General features: G+C 32.7%; 3 protein-coding genes across 3 annotated transcripts; 2 read left to right on the forward strand and 1 right to left on the reverse strand.

Moving 5' to 3' along the window:
• Positions 1-2,597: 2,597 nt before the first annotated feature.
• On the forward strand, positions 2,598-3,716 carry LOC145726459 (uncharacterized). The gene has a single exon (XM_081975552.1). It carries the CDS (start codon positions 2,632-2,634, stop codon positions 3,505-3,507), a length of 876 nt encoding a protein of 291 aa, XP_081831678.1. The 5' UTR covers positions 2,598-2,631; the 3' UTR covers positions 3,508-3,716.
• Positions 3,717-6,441: 2,725 nt separating this feature from the next.
• On the reverse strand, positions 6,442-9,523 carry TyrRS-m (Tyrosine--tRNA ligase, mitochondrial). The gene is made up of 8 exons (XM_081975430.1): positions 9,355-9,523; positions 9,139-9,286; positions 8,901-9,076; positions 8,627-8,843; positions 7,305-7,383; positions 6,994-7,247; positions 6,685-6,895; positions 6,442-6,626 (listed from the first exon to the last, which is right to left on the reverse strand). Exons 1-8 carry the CDS (start codon positions 9,477-9,479, stop codon positions 6,463-6,465), a joined length of 1,374 nt encoding a protein of 457 aa, XP_081831556.1. The 5' UTR covers positions 9,480-9,523; the 3' UTR covers positions 6,442-6,462.
• Positions 9,524-9,796: 273 nt separating this feature from the next.
• Positions 9,797-15,254, forward strand: LOC145726467 (monocyte to macrophage differentiation factor 2). The gene is made up of 5 exons (XM_081975565.1): positions 9,797-9,952; positions 10,033-10,105; positions 10,169-10,414; positions 10,470-10,722; positions 10,787-15,254. The coding sequence occupies exons 2-5, from the start codon at positions 10,035-10,037 to the stop codon at positions 10,991-10,993; spliced, it is 777 nt and encodes a 258-aa protein (XP_081831691.1). The 5' UTR covers positions 9,797-9,952; positions 10,033-10,034; the 3' UTR covers positions 10,994-15,254.
• Positions 15,255-16,366: the final 1,112 nt, after the last annotated feature.

Consider the following 16,366-nt stretch of genomic DNA (forward strand, 5'->3'; position numbering starts at 1 on the left):
AACAACAAAGAACAACAATGCATACAGGGAGTATGAAACGATAAAACCTTTTCGAAAAAAGATGATTTTTTGCAAGCTTTTTAACACTTTTTAGGCCGAATTGGTAAACTTACTTAAGCTTCAGGGTACGAAACAGCCACCCGTCAAGTTTTATACTTGTAGTTCCAAAATAACATGGTCTAACATGGGCTTAAAAATTTAACACGTGAAATCCTATGTTGCGCGTTAAAAAAAACGCACTGTATAAATCAAATCTGAAAATTTGGCAACTCTCAATTAATATATTTTCTGTGGTTTATCTAAAATATTCTCAAGATTATGCCAGATCCGGTTATATCAGAAATGAATTCAGTAATACCAATAGGCTCTCAAACTATTTCAAACTCAACAAATTACCGAAAAGTCAGTCTCACTGAATCCTTAAAATCAAACATCCATAAGTACTATCAAAATGTAAGAGGACTAAACACAGAGATTGAAGGCTTCTACAAAGAATCTACTAAGTGTGAATATGAAATATAGTGTGTTTGATGGAAACGTGGCTGATGGACCAAGTGAGTGATTCAGAGCTGTTTTGCGATAGTTATATAGTGTATAGACATGATAGACATCATTCCAGAGGTGCGGCCATTGCGGTTAGCAGATCCATGTGATCTTCACGGTTTTCCTTAAATACAGAAGATTTATCCAGAGAAGTAAATATAGTAGCTAGTCGAGTCTATTTTAGAAATGTTCCTTTTACTGTGATACTTCTTTATATGTCTCCAGCGTGCTCTGTCAACGACTATGAGCGGGCGTTTGAGCTTATTGAAAATTGTGATATTTTGTATAGTAATATTGTAGTTTTAGGAGATTTTAATATATCAAACTTTGCTCATGGTCAGGGTGATCAAAAATGTGAGTTGGCTTCGTCGTAAATAGTTTTTCCAATCTCTTGGATAACACTGAAGTTCGGTTAGTAAATTAAAATGAGTAATTTTTTTCCTTCCAAGTCATCACTTCGCCCAAAGGCTTCCCTTGCGCTTTTTCCTATTCTCTAGAACACACACTCTCACTGCCATTGCCTCAAGATCCTCATTAGTTGGCATGTCGAGCACAAAACGTACACCTTCGAACAGAGCTACCGCGTGACTGATACTGTTACTGTTGTAGTTGTTTTTTTATGTCATTAGATAGGAAATTTAATAAGGAATCCAAAAAAGTGCTTACAACAGTCATTTTCTTACTTCAAGTGGGCTTTACAGGCGATTTTGTCCCTGACTGTCCTTTCAAAATGTGTTTTTGGCAGTTCAAACTTTCACACCAGTTTTACTGGATGGATGGATGGACCCTTTTTACCGGATTTTGTAGTGTTTTTATGTCGTTGGATAGGAAATTTAATGGGAATTCCAAAAATGTGCTTAAAACAGTCATTTTCTCACTTCAAGTGGGCTTTACAGGCAATTTTGTTCTTGATTGTGGAACTGTGTTTCTGCTTCATGACACGTGAGTGTTTCTGTTACGCATATAAATATGGTACGTGTGGAGGGAGAACACGACTCCGACCAAATCGCCAAACTGCGCAGTTCTGGCCTCAAGACCAAGCCTTGAGGTCGGGACGGAATGTGTATGGTCACCGCCCTCTATACTAGACAGCCCAAATCGTCACTTTTAGTTAAGTCACCTTAAGTCCAGCCTAAACGAATTGGTTAGAACATTTGTCCTGGAAAGTACAACACACAGCAAACTAGTTTAAACACTGTTCAATGTAAGAAAATCTGTAAATCCTTGAAACTAGGTAAGCAAAACTGGTAAATGGTTCTAATGTTATTACCAAAAACATTCATTCAAAATTATTGTTGTTGCTCTCACAATGAAGGATGCTTTAAAATGAAACTCACATACCTGTGCATGTAACAAGTACCTACATAATAAGTTTACTGTATTAGAAATCACTGGTACTTACCATTGAGTATAGTGTTGGAGTAAAATCATTTCACTTGTAAATTAAAAAATTGACTTTGTAAATTAAAAAATTGACACGGTTGGGCTTTTTCCTGAATTGCTGTTACAATGTGGCTTGAAAAACTTGTGAACGGCAGCAAACAAAAATAACTTACGCAAATAACCTCAAGTTTTGATTTTAAACCGTAAAAATTCGTCCAATCCTCAAAAAACTCAATTTCCACAATACAAACAAACCCAAACTGTCACCACTATTTCCGCCATATTGGAATTTTTGACAAGCCTTAAATGGATAATGCTATATTCTAGTGTGCTGTGCATCACGTGCTACGGTACCTACCAATGGAATGAAATTTTATGTTATGTCAAAACAATATATTTTATCGGTGTTGCCAACAGTTGCAGTTGTTCTCTATTTTCCTACAATATTGTAGTTCAATTCTAACATTAAGGATACAGGATTAATACTTTTAGTAATAGTTTAGTATTAATTATAATTTATATTACAAAAGTTCAAAAATTACAGAAAATAATTAATTAATAATGATAATCTATTGCAGCGGCGCATGCACATTTCGAAATTTTTGTCCAATATTTTTTATCGGCCACCTTTTTTGAACAAAACTAACGGTATATGCCCTCTAATGTATTTGGTAGTTATCCTGTTGTCAAAATTGTAATGACATTATGACAAATGACACTAATGATAGATCAAATCTAAACTTTCGGGGAAATTCAAATGTTGTCCTAAAAAGTCCAAATTACTTGTGCGTAATTCAAAAGTTGAAATACAAAAACAAAATGAGTGATTTTGAAAATATATTATTGACCAACTGGGTGCAAGAAATGCGACGAACCGTAAAGATATATCGAGAGCCTGTTTTGGACGAATTTGCAACCAACATAATCAAATTCGCCTGCGACACTTTTAAACAAGACTTGCACGTCTTTTTTATGTCTGTTGATGTAGCCGAAGAGTACATTTCCCTAAAATTCCTTCATAAAGCCGAAATTAAGGATCCTTTTTTGGTAGTTTGCGTCGTTGTCTTCATAATGGGCAAGTTCTATGGGGCTCAAGGTGCTGACTTGAAAATATCCACACTCGAGAAGTTCATGCTCAAGCTAACTGGCATAAAGTACGACCATATGACTATTCGAAAATCTGAGTTTGAAATTCTGCAAGTAATGCAATGCCACCTACCATCTACGACAGTTCTGGATGATTTGGACACTTTTTTTGAAAATTTTACTAGAGAATACAGACTACAAGAAGTGCTAAGACCATTATGCTTTGAAATTTTGATTGTGGTTTATTGCTTAAAGAGCAAGTGGTTTGATGCAATCAAGGAGACTTACAAAGATGACTTGAGGACTTTCGAGTTTTTGATGGGCTCAAAACTCTACTTGCCATCAGGCATTTTGATCACAGCATTCAAAAAAACCAATTACTACCTGATTTTAGATATTGAGGGACTGTTGGAAGACTTGAGTGCCTATACTAATATTGCTCCAAGGCATGTTCATACTTTGAGTTCAAGTATTCTAAGTTTGATGAATTCTTAAATAACTGTTGGTTGATTTAGTGGTAAGAAAAAGTATCCTATGTTGTCTTTTTAGAAATTCAAGTGTGCAAGTTGAGTTTCTTTTTGAATTTATGTTAATTAGGTATATAAATAAGGTGATTCATAAAGAGTGCAATCAAAGTTTGATACAACTGTAATGGGCTTTGTTCCAAAAGTGTTAGATATATGAAGTGTTGAAAGTTTTAAATATTTTTTTCTCATAATTCCAAGATATTTTTTTATGTGATCAATAAAAACACATATTGCAAGGAATGTGTTGCTCATAGAGGAGCCTGATTTAGCCGTTTAGCCTGAAACCTGAAACAATAATGTTTTTTCTGCATTAATTATTTCTAGAGGGCTGATTTAACATTTACAGTCTAATAGAAGTATCTAGAGAATGAATGGCTCAATGCAGAGGGTGCCACAAATTTGTGTGTAAAGGGATCTCAAAAAAAAGTAAAACTTATAGAGTTAGTTAAATTACCGCAAAGTTGCGCAGTTTAAAGTTCAATAATATGATAAAGCTTCCAATTATTTGTTATCCTAAAAATGTGACATTTTTGGAAAAACATTTTTATTTTTTTCTGAGATAAATCAAAGTAATTAATAATTAGTCCTCCCAACTTTTCTTCCCTCCAATACATGACCTCACATTTTTTGGTTTTTGCTAGCTACCTATAATCTAGTTTTTGGACAGGACCCTGATTGTGAAAGCAGTTTCAGAAAACTTATTGAATTTTAATTTAAATGATATGCAACCCTGAAGGCTAAAAAACGAATTCTTGGCATTTTCTTCCATTTCAAACAACTTTGGACATAAAATTTAAAAAAAAATTTAAATTTTGTACTATTTGCGTCTGCTTAACAAAATGGTACCGCCCTGTAGGTTTTTTCTACATTCAGGTTATTATTTAGAACAGACTAAGGCTACATACATTAGCAATCCTTTCAAGACTAGAGAGTGTGCTTGAGAGTTAATTACTATTTAGACGATTTGCTAATAAAACTAGACCTCTGAAAAAGACGATTTGCTCATTATGACTTTGAAACCAAACTACACTTCAAATTAAAAAAAAAAACAAAATAAATACTCTTTTTCTAGATACTTCTAAACTACATGTATTCCACCACACACATTTTTACAAACAATGAGATACGTTTTCTAGATTGTTGTTATAATACAATAGGCATTTTATCTGTCACCTAGGAAAAAAATATAAAATTTTATGTGTCTACTCCAGATTAAAGACAAAAACACTTTTCAACGTCCAGAGTATATCACGAAATATCAAATCCACTAAATCGTGCATATTTTTGTGTCAAAGTCCACCATTTCATTGTTTACTTATCGATTTCTGTCTTATGTGTTGTACAAAGTGTTTCTTTGGTAATGGTAATGGTAGGTGTGGATGGTGACAGATGTACTGCGACCTGATTAGATCTATTGTACTCCATCTTCTTCTGCTATCTCAAGGTTTCCTTGTTCATGGCAGCACCTAAAGATTTAGTTCCTTTAGGAATTTCAGGATCTTGAGAGTCTGTACCTGTTCGAGGTATTTCTTCCCCAGCCAGCTGGGGTAATCCCAGTGTGTTTAATCTTCTGTGGCGTACAGCATAACACTCCAGCAAGATGTGGTGGGGTGTTGCTGGTTCTTGTCAGCGTAATATTTCAGTTACTAAGTGGGCTTTCATATCAAAGTAGCATGCCACATGCGACATGCTGCCTGGAAGCAGAAAGCATGCTACTTATTTTAAAACTCCAGGCTTCCAGAGCAGCATGTCGCACGTTGCATGCTACTTTGGTGTGAAAGCCCACTTATGAGAACAAACTATAGTCATAATTACACAAATGAACATTTTGTTAAAGTCACAGCCCACTGTAATTTGTATTAACAAAAAAATATGTTGATTTTTGAGGAAATTAAATGCAGTAGGAAGTAGGCAAAGTAGGCCACTGGAATTGCAGCGAAAAAGTGCCTTAAAATAGTGTTTATATCGCTTAAATATTTCCATAAAAAAAGTTCTGAGGAGTTTTTAAAATGGCCGAAGACTTAATAATTTTATGCTCTTTAGTGTATAGTCTGGTGTCGTGGACTGAAAAGATTCCGAAACCGGCGTTTGCAATAAATACCGAATATTAAGCTCTTCATAAGAATGCTAGTTTTCTTCCTGTCTAACTGGGAAATTGATTTTTCAGTCAAAATATTCCAAATCTGAACAATCGTAAGACTGTTACGACTACCGCCAAACTCATGACTTCGTAAAGCAGGCATTACACGAAGCAAATATTTCCTCAAAACCTGTTTGCTAAACGGGTCGCGATTGTTTGATATAAACAGGACAGCAAGTATTTTTCAACAAACAATCAAAGCAAATAATTCATTATTAGACGGACAAGTAAATATTTTTATTGGTTTTAAGCAAATATTTGCTTCGTGTAATGCCTGCGAAAAAGGTTATTGAAATATTAATTAAAAAACAATAATTTCTTTAAAATTTACATTCTGCATTTTTGGAACGAGGCCTTTACGGTCCTACACTGGTCGCATTCGTTTTCACCCTCCACAGAACGGCATTTAATGTCAGGAAAATTTCTAAATCATCCATAGGAAATGAACGGTAAGAACGTCGAAATGACGATGAAAAGACTCATCTGCTCTGCAATAGTAGATTGACATATGTGACATGACGCTTTTTATTGCTACCTTCATCTGAAACATTGATTTGTTTTCTCTCCTTACTATTGATTTGGATATTTTTGAAACTTTGCGCCATTGGATACTTCCATCATTAACAAACACCTTGTTAGGTATATTAAAATCTTTTGCTTTAATTTGCAATATTTGTATAAAACTAAGTTTTATTTCACATAATTTATTTCTACGTTATTTGTGACTAGTTTAATAGATTTTAAAGGAAAAAACGTTTCAAATACTTAGCAGCTACTTTTATTTCATGTTAACCATTTAACAATATAATAATTTCTTTTTCCTACTCTGATAAGTGATATATTATTAGGTAAAACGTGGGCGTTAACAGAAAAAACTTCAGCAGGGTTGTTGGTTCGTTGCTGATTAATGTAAAACCCCCCAGCTGAAATAATCCTTATAGCATCACCTGTAAATAAAGGCTTTTAAACTAAAACTTAACTAGCTTATTGCCGGACTTAACATACTTTCACATTTAAAGCAACCAACTCTCATAGCTAACTCTAAAATACTTTGACCAGCCTGTGGCAAGATGTCCACGATGGTGGCACCTTCAAAAAGCTGGACAACATCAGTCACATTCATTTGACCTACAGCTTCAATGTTGCCTTTATACAGAGCTTCTGACGCGGTTTGTGCTTTTTCTAAGCCTTCTCTACCATGGACTAGAAGTGTCATCTGTGAAACAAAAACAAGTTCTTCTTCACTAGGGCTTTTTAATTTTTATTTGCTGTTCTTCATTTGTGATAAAATATTTTATAAGAACCATAAGTTACCTGTTCAGCTAATAATTCTTGAGGTATCCTAAGTTCGGGTTTTTCTCTATGCCTTCTCATAAGATCAGAAATCACCCCCAGTTTTTCAAAAGTAAACAGCTTTAATAATTTTTCTACTTCCGAGTCGGGCTGACGCACCCAAAACTGGTATAAGCTGAAGGGAGACGTTTTTTCCACTGAAAGCCATACGGCATTGCCAGCAGATTTTCCAAACTTATCCCCCATTTCGCTAGTGACCAATGGAACAGTTAACCCTGTAAATTGTACAGCTCGTAGAGTTTTTAATGATCAAACTACAAAGTTACCCGTACCAAATACTTGTTTGTCATACATTTTACTAATCAGTTCATGTCCTGACATTATATTACCCATTTGGTCGTTACCGCCTATCTAAAACATTAAGAAACAACGATTGATTTCAAATTCGCATTAATTAACAAAATAAATGATCAAATGCATCCCAGGGTGAGTAAATAAAATATTTCAATAACCTCTAATACTGCTAATAACTACATTTAGACCATCACGAAAAAATGCTGGATATTAACGTATATGAAAGTGACAGAATTTGTTCCATACTTGACCTTTAAGCTTGAATTTTTTTCATTTCATTATTGCTTTTATTTTGAAAAATCTATTATTTTTTCTCAACTTTAGAAAATAAAAGTTTGTAATTATAACATGTTTGCCCCATAAAATCAGTATGCCTACTGCCAAAAAGAGTGGGTTAATAAACAGGTAGGATAATACAAATAAAAGTCATCCAAAACAACACATAAGTAAACTTTATGTTTTATTCCAATATGTTCAATAATTCAAAGTAAAACTGCTCATGTCCATGTCAAAATACAGACTTGTTCACATTATTCGACACGGAAGATTGTGATTAAACTATTTAGTTTTAAAATATTCTTGATTTTGGACACAACACTAAAAAATAGAAATTTAAAACATTTATGGGGTTTTGGTCGGATATCTCCGGATGTAATGAAAATTTTTTGAATTTTTTTTTACCAAATTATTTAGCAATAAAATGCGCAACTTTGCCTCCATTTAACTAAAGCTCTATCAAATATAGTTTCTGAGGTAGCAATGCTAATGCCTCGAATTTGTAATACCCTGTATATTTTTGGAATCAGAAGAAAAATAGCTAGCAACTCATCAGGAAATAGACAGGGTATTCCATAAAAAAAAATTATGTACTTTTGCCATGGTCTATTATTTTTTTCAATAAAATTTTTTGGTGATTTAAGAGAAGCCCTATAACTTTTGCATTAACAGTGTTTTCCTATCTGCAATTTGCCACAAAGCTGTTTAAATATATGGACCAACCCTATACCTACAGATGGTTCCAAAAGTAAAAAATCAAAGCTGTATTTTTCAATAAATAGTCACCAACTAATTAAAAGTTTTCTATCTGGCTCACTAATGTATTTAATACACTACCACCAGAATTTAAAAAAATAAAAAATTGTATCTGATAGGATTAGAGCCTGTACTTAGTAGATGTATCTAACCATTTGTAAATTTGTTTTGTATACAGCTCATTTATGACATTTTTATTTTCGGTTTGTAAAGCATTATTTGAAAAAAAATATTCAACACTTGTGGAGTAGTAATTGAAAACACTTACTTGAAATGAACAGTCATAGTTCTTAAAAAGATATGCCCAATCATATGCCTGAAAGAGCTGATAACTAAACTCTGTAAAACTCATACCCTGAGCTGAGTTTAATCTACTCTGAACACTATGCCTTGACAACAAAGTTCCCATCCTTAAATTCCTACCAATCTTTCCAATTAATTCTACAGCACTTATTTGTGAATACCAGGCATCATTATTTACTATTCTAGAAAAACATTAAATTACAAAAGTCACCAAATCATAGACAAGTTAAAAAACTTACACAAGAGGTTTCAGAGGACTTTCCTCTTTCCAAAAGTATTTTGTGTGATTTTCAAATATTGTTTCAATGTTTTTCTTAATTCCTTTAACATTATCGTCTATCAAACTATTGAGCATTTCTTGTCTCTCTGTTTTTCTACCACTGGGGTCACCAATTTTAGCAGTCGCTCCTCCTACCTTAAAATTTGTGTTATTTGAACTAAATCAAAAAATAATTACCAAAAACCCTGAAAATGTACCAGTGCAATGGGTTGATGTCCTCCTCGTTGCCAATGCAGTAAATTAATTAAAACAAGCAAATTTCCTACATGTAAACTATCGGCTGTTGGGTCAAAGCCTCCATAAACAGTCTGGGGTTTGCCGTTCAGTATATCAGTAACAAAGTTTCTAAAAAATAACAATATTCATGCAATTTGGGTATTCAAATGGTGCCAAACAAGGTAAATTAAACTTACGCAGCATTATCAGGAAATATATCGTGGAACATTCCACGTTCTTTCAGCTTTAAAATATTTCTATTTGAGTAATTTCTGTTTAAGTTTAATAATTTAGGATTTTTTAAAATACTTTTAAAAAACATTTTTGTACTTTTGAATAAGTGAGGTTATTGCCACTTTTACTAATTTTTCACTTCTTTTTGTGTTGGGTGGAATGATTCTTCTTCTTAAATAATATGTGGTGTTTGATTATGATTTTGTTCTTTATCTTTTATATTAAGTTGTGTCCTTTTCAGTTATAGTAGAATTCCAAACGCACTTTTTTGTCTTGTTTTTCTGCTTGCCTACGATACCATCAACGAAAACTCGTTTAATTTTCAAATTCTGTTGGCACCACTGATTGGAATTTACTAATAAAATTTTATTATTGAGTGGTTGGTAGTATTAATAAAACGTCACTTTGGCCAATGTCCAAAGTTGTGGAATTTGACACACTCAGCTGATCTGTTTGTCAACAAATTAATAAACAAACAATTAAATTAGTTGTTATTGTTGGCCCTTTAGCGGTCGGACTGGGCCGGTTTTTGAGGGCGGGTTTGTTTCGTTTATTCCTCGGGTTAGTATAACCACTTATGTTATTTAATACAAATATTTTAGTTTAATTTAAAAAGTCCACTTTAATATCATGTTTTGCAGGCATGATCAGCAAGACCACTTCTATAGAGAAGTGTCTGACTGATAAAGAATTCTTTGTGGAGCGGTTAAAAAGGTTAGTTTATAACACAATAACACTATTGATCCTGTTAATTGTGTAATTTTATTTTCACTGTAGTGTACAATGGATGAACAAACAAGCTTTGCCCAAAGAACAGTACCAGCCAGCCTATGTCGAACACCTAGCCAACATAATCACTCATGCCATATGGATATTTCCTAGCATACTAGGTGCCATAGAGTTATACCAAAGATCTGAAAGTAACTCTCAAATTCTGTCAGCTTTTGTATATGGTTTCACTTTGATATCTTTATTTTCTGTATCCACGTCCTTCCATTGCCTCTTTTACTGCCATAATCAAAGGTTTCAAAAATATAGAAACAATATTTGAAGTGTTTCACTAACATTTTACTTCTAGGACACTGAAAGATGTTCTTCACCGTTGTGATAGAGGAATGATTTATATATTTATCGCAGGCTCTTACTTTCCATGGCTTACTATAGAGAAATTACCACAAGAGGGCTGGTCTTCCCATATGCATTGGGTCATTTGGATTATGGCTTTGATGGGCATTATTTATCAGCAAATCTTCCATGAAAAGTACAAAAAACTGGAAATAATTTTTTATTTAGTTATGGGCTTTGTTCCAGTGCTTCCAATACTCTCTGAGGTAAGTTTTGGTTTAATCACCTTAATATTGTTTTAACTTTGTACATTTTGAACATGCATTCCAGCATTATTTTATGGGGATGATGGAGCTAAGTATAGGTGGCGCTCTCTATGTTTTGGGTGTTGTCTTTTTTAAACTAGATGGTGTCATACCATTTGCGCATGCTATTTGGCATTTATTTGTTGCCATGGCGGCTTACACTCATTATTATGCAATTTTAAATTATTTATATCCCTTGATTAATGTGCATTTAGGAGAATCTCATGCATAGATTTACTTTTTATATTTTCTCTATACTTATACATATGTTTTACTCTATTTATGTTTTATCTTTTATTCATTAATTATTAATAATAATTTTTGATTTTGTTTATATCTGTTGAAATACATATTTTGTTAATTTTTCTATATACCGGGTGACCGTTTTTTTAACCCCAATATGGGAATCTCAGTTATTTGAGGAGATACAAAGAAAGGTTAAATTGAGACAAAAATCTCTTAAAAATTAAAAAAATTAGAGTACTTCCAGAAATATCTGGAAAAAAACTTAAATTCAAATAAAAACAACTTTTTTTTCTGATTACTGTGATGTATCATATGTTTTGCAGAAAATTTTATTTTAATGAATTTTATTAATTATTTTTAAAAGAACACCCTGAACAAACTAGGTGATGCTATTGTCAATTGTAACACAATGATCATGTGACAAACTGTCAGTGGATGACACAGAGCAGCTCTGACCGAATCAATGTTCACGGCACTCTTTGTGAAATGAAAATACAGTTTGTACCATTTTAGGTAAACTGTTAAAACTTGATTCATAACATTTTTGTATTTCTTTAAATACCCAAGACATCATGGCTCGAAAAATGTTATTATAACTTTAGTTGCACGTCATCAAGGTGAAAATGGGTGTTGTCAATGTTACACAAAAAGAACCGAAATTGAAGATTTTATTTTCAAATGTGACATGTTTACATTTTGAATTGCATTTGCAGAAACGTCTGAGTGGTTTTTACTGTTTTAATTAAACTTTTGAGGTATTGGGAGTAAGGGAAGCTTAGTTTAGGAGGCCTTAAGTTGAGGGTTTTGAGAGCTAATGTGTTTTACTCGGCATTTGTGTATAAACTTTGAGTAATAATGCAGACATGATTATTTCCGTAGATTTTCAGGTAGGGGCTTAACAATACAATGTTCTATTATTGGTTGAATAAGCTTACTCATGCTAGTAAATACTAATAATTTTACATCAAATTATTTGGAAATAGGACGTGTTCTATTTTCACCAATTATTTGACATCAAATCTCCTGATTTTCCTGTTGCTAACGTTTAAAAAAGTGAGGTATGTCATCTGTTTTATTAAAGAAAAACGTCATAGCAGCGATCTCTAAAATGAAACTAATGATAGCATTTCTTGTGTTTGTCCTTCCAAAAATGACATATGACGTAAACAGCTGGTTTACTGGAGTGCCTAATAGGTGACAAAGCAGGTTAAAATCAATTTTCAATGTTTTCTCATTAAAAAATAATTTGTCTATGAACGGCTTTACTCAATTGAGCAATTTATTAAAACTGTCTTCTGTCATCCTCAAATATTGCTTGAATTGTGCAGGGTCTTCCTGGAATTCTTCCTTACCTTTTTTTAATCCAGCTTTACTGGTTTTATTTTGTAACCATGGTCTGACCCACCATCTCCTTTGAATCTTAGCTGATGGTTCTGATTCGATCACCAACACAAATTAAGCAATTTTAACCGGGAGTAAAGCAGCTCTTTTCTGTTTGGTTTTAGCAGCTCTTACTTGGGAGTGTATATTTTTTTTAACTCCAAACTTTTTTACTAATTATAAACATAAAGCTCACAGAAAAATATCACTTGAAACTTAGAACACCAAATCAAGAATTATGCATACACTTTTAAATTACAATTCATGTATATGTATTTAATTTTTGAAGTGTAAACAACAATACAAATTTCCAAGTTGACTATAGTTGGCAAAACTGTTTTAAATTGACAGCCTGGATATAAAAGTTTGATTAGATGTAAAATGAAACAGTCCAAGAAAGTTGACGCATTTATTTGATATAGAATTTGATAAAATAAATTTGTACAACTTCTTTCAACTCAAATTGTTGGTGTAAAGCTCGCATTGGTTGGCAATAGAATCACCTGTGTTATGACGTGCAACTAAAGTTACAATAATCAGGGTATATATTTATTCATTGGCCATGTTATGAAGCCATATTTAGTTTATCTACACTGTATGCCAAAAAATGTTATATTACAATTCTCTAATTTTTTAAACATTGTTTTTTGCCACTATTTCTTTATGTAAAGAGGTAAATATTATGTTGCTACGCCTTCAAGTAATACCCTACCTACTTCTATTGGGCAAGAAGAAAAGTTTTTCAAAATCATCTTAATCAATCTGTTTACAAAACTATTCCTAAATTTTAAACAAGGTTTTTTTCACTTTCTTGACCTTATAATCCATAATAATTTTGAGATATTTCGTGTAAAGCAAAGGCCACTAGCAATGTTACGATTAATCAAAACACCCATTCCAAATTAATCTTTAGAAACCACGTTTCACTCAGTTACAAAGAATATACAACATATAAATAATAAGGTATGGTATTTTGGAGTATTTGGAGAGCGGAGGAAGCTATTTCAGTTAGTTTTGATCTCGAGACATGTATACAGTGTTCCAAAGATTAATAATATTATTAATTATCTGAAGACATTATAAAAAATGGGATTATAGCTAATACATCTGTGATGGTATATGGAATAAGAAAAAACCAACACAGAAAGACACTACATACCAGTAACGTTTTCTTTCATTTTTTCCTCTTCATCGTGTATATTCACACAATTCGCACATACAGTGTGTCCATCCAAGTATAGAATAAATTCGATTAAAATTCAGGGAATTTTCTTTCAGAAAAATGCACAACGAAAAAAAGTTTAATGAATATTTAAACACTCTTATATTTTTAAAACTTGGCTCTCTTTAATCAAGATATGATCAACTTTTTGTTGAGAAATATGCAAGGTATTACTGTAATAATCAAGATTGGCCATTGCATTAAAAACTTTGTGTGGAGTGGATATAGGTACAGGTATGATAATTTCACAGTTATCCATAAAAAAATCAGCAGTTTGAAGAGAGAAGGTACGACAAAACAATGCTCTCGACAAAAATAGAGAAAAATCAATTATATTTTCTGATAAAATTGCCATGTACCCAACTCGCTTCATTTCGTCACTACGGTGCTTTTGTCAGTCTTTGTCGAGAGCATTGGTTTGCAACAGTTTTCTATTCTTCTTCAAAAATGCCTTACCTGTATGTTGTTTATATTGTTAGTTTAACTTATCAAAATGATATGAATATACATATACGTTCAAAGTTATCAAACATATTGGTAATACTCAAATAATACTCATGATCTTATTGAATTAGGTTGTATTTATTTTATATACTTAGCAAGAAGTAGTGCCAGTTTTCGAAATGTTTTAGCGAAAAAATAATATGTTTATTGTGTAAAAGTACTACTATGGAAATATTGTTTTGTATTTTTAGACTTTTGAATAAATAATAAATTGCATTTATATTTATTTATGTTGATTACCATATAAGTGAGCTAGAAAGTAAAAACGGATAAGAAAGTTTCAAGATTATCACTTAGTAGTAAACGAGAACTATTGCAAACGTATGACAAAGTTGGAGCAAAAACTTTATAAGTTAAGAAGTTTTGCTCCATATTTATCGAAAGCTTTGATTTGCAATGGTTCCCTCTTTTTTTCATTCTCTATGGATAATTTTGAAATTCTATAAATACGTACAAATAGAAACATCTTCAAACGCAACAATTTATTATTTTACACATATACAGAATAGCGCCAAATTGAATAAAACAATTATTATGCTTTAAACTTGTTTGTCTAGAATTGTTGTATGTACTCTGTTATTTATAAAAGTGTATCAGCATAATAATTCTCTTTTGTGTATTTGATGGGTTAATCAAAAAAGATTTTGAAGACCTGTAAACTTTCGCTAAACATTCATCGTCATTTCGTCATTTGGAAGTCATTTGGCTTCAAAGAACAACCATTGTTTTACAGATAAAGGTCGGAATGATTTGGGGTCAGTTCCATCCATAGATTCCACCTTTGCAGGAAACAAAGTTGATTTTTCCAGATCTCTGAATGTGAGTAATATTGAACAAATGCAAGTAACCTCTTTTGCTCAGAATGGAACCCTTATTACGCTGCTACACTTAACGAGATTATTAAATAAATGTATTGTGATAAGTGTGTTTTTAAAACTGATATCTCCTTTAGTCATAACCAGAATTTTAGAAAATATATGTCTAAATTAAGTACCTCAAATTACAGCTAAAAAGTGTTGTAGTGGTTTAGTTTAATATAAATATAATGATTGTTAATAATTGTTGCTTCGTCAGTAAACCTATAGAAAATTTTGATGTATGTATTTGAATCAGAAATATATTGACAAGGATTTTTTGCTTATACTGTGTTTTGTTTATATTGTATTCGTTTAGGATTTGCTGTACGCAAATGCATCCCACAAGCTTAAAAAAGCTTATTTACCTATACGTGGGTGAAATATAAGACAATATCCCCGAGAAAAGTGTGAGGGGATTTACAAACGACACCCGACCTGATTGGAACCGGGATAAGTGAACAAATATAGCGGGCAATCGACACAGGATCCAAATTAATGCGGACAAACAAAACAGTCCTGACTTTCCTAGGTGTGGCGGTTTTAAGGGCTACTAGACGGTGTGGAAATGGAACTCGATTCCGGATTAGAATTTGCGTTCAGTTTATGACGTTGAAAGTTAAATACTTTAAACCTTGGGCAAATATTTTGGGAATAAATCAGTAAACTAGCAGTATTCGTAGTTTTGACTGTGTCAAAAACTTTTATGCAAAATATTTTGTTTTTAACTTTTTAATTAATTTACGATGACTAATCTACTTTTATAAAAAGTTTAGCTCGTAACTGTATTTATTATCAAATGATCTAAAGTTAAGATTGATAAGTCATGTGCTACGGCTGTTTGATAAAGCAGGTTACACACCACACTTTGATGTCAAAGAAATTCATAAATTTATTCATAAAACAGCTTCAAGGATCGAATTTTATTAGTCTCCTTCTTCCTTCTCTATTTTGAATTATTGAAGATTATGGCTCCATGTTTTCCGTGGTCTTCCTGTACTTCTTCTTCCCATTGGTGATTTGCCCCGAGCTATCTTAACTATTCCCTCATCCATTCTAGGTACTTATGTGCTCATCGCATTTGCGCTTTCTGCTCAAAACCTAGTCCTTAACGTTATCCACCTTGCATGTTCGCCTTATATTGTCCCTCAGTTCTCTGTCCAGCAGCGTTTTTCCAGTAATTTTTCAAAGGATTTTCATCTCGCTTGTTTCCAGGAGTCTTTTTTAGTGTTGGATCCGGTAGGGTTTCTGCTGTGTAGGTCATAATGACGATTTTGTATATTCTTGACTTGATGATATCTATGTGTGTATTTTTCCATACAGTGTCGTTCAAACATCCAGCCTCTCTTAGTGCCTTTGTTGTTTGTTGCTTCACCTCTGTGTCGGTATAGCCATATCC

This window comes from Ips typographus, linkage group LG1, assembly GCF_016097725.1.
Source record: "Ips typographus isolate SLU linkage group LG1, UJ_Ityp_2.0, whole genome shotgun sequence".
In the NCBI taxonomy this organism is placed as follows: Eukaryota; Metazoa; Arthropoda; class Insecta; order Coleoptera; family Curculionidae; genus Ips; species Ips typographus.

What these genes read in the sequence shown, in the direction of transcription:
- LOC145726459 (XM_081975552.1), top strand. Translation starts at nt 2,632, where the DNA reads ATGACAAATGACACTAATGATAGATCAAATCTAAACTTTCGGGGAAAT.
- TyrRS-m (XM_081975430.1), bottom strand. Translation starts at nt 9,479, where the DNA reads ATGTTTTTTAAAAGTATTTTAAAAAATCCTAAATTATTAAACTTAAAC. An exon ending in GTATGACAAACAAGTATTTG is followed by an intron (nt 7,248 to 7,304) that starts GTACGGGTAACT and finishes TACAATTTACAG; the next exon opens with GGTTAACTGTTCCATTGGTC. An exon ending in AAGAATTATTAGCTGAACAG is followed by an intron (nt 6,896 to 6,993) that starts GTAACTTATGGT and finishes TTTGTTTCACAG; the next exon opens with ATGACACTTCTAGTCCATGG.
- LOC145726467 (XM_081975565.1), top strand. Translation starts at nt 10,035, where the DNA reads ATGATCAGCAAGACCACTTCTATAGAGAAGTGTCTGACTGATAAAGAA. An exon ending in TTTTACTGCCATAATCAAAG is followed by an intron (nt 10,415 to 10,469) that starts GTTTCAAAAATA and finishes TTTTACTTCTAG; the next exon opens with GACACTGAAAGATGTTCTTC. An exon ending in TGCTTCCAATACTCTCTGAG is followed by an intron (nt 10,723 to 10,786) that starts GTAAGTTTTGGT and finishes CATGCATTCCAG; the next exon opens with CATTATTTTATGGGGATGAT.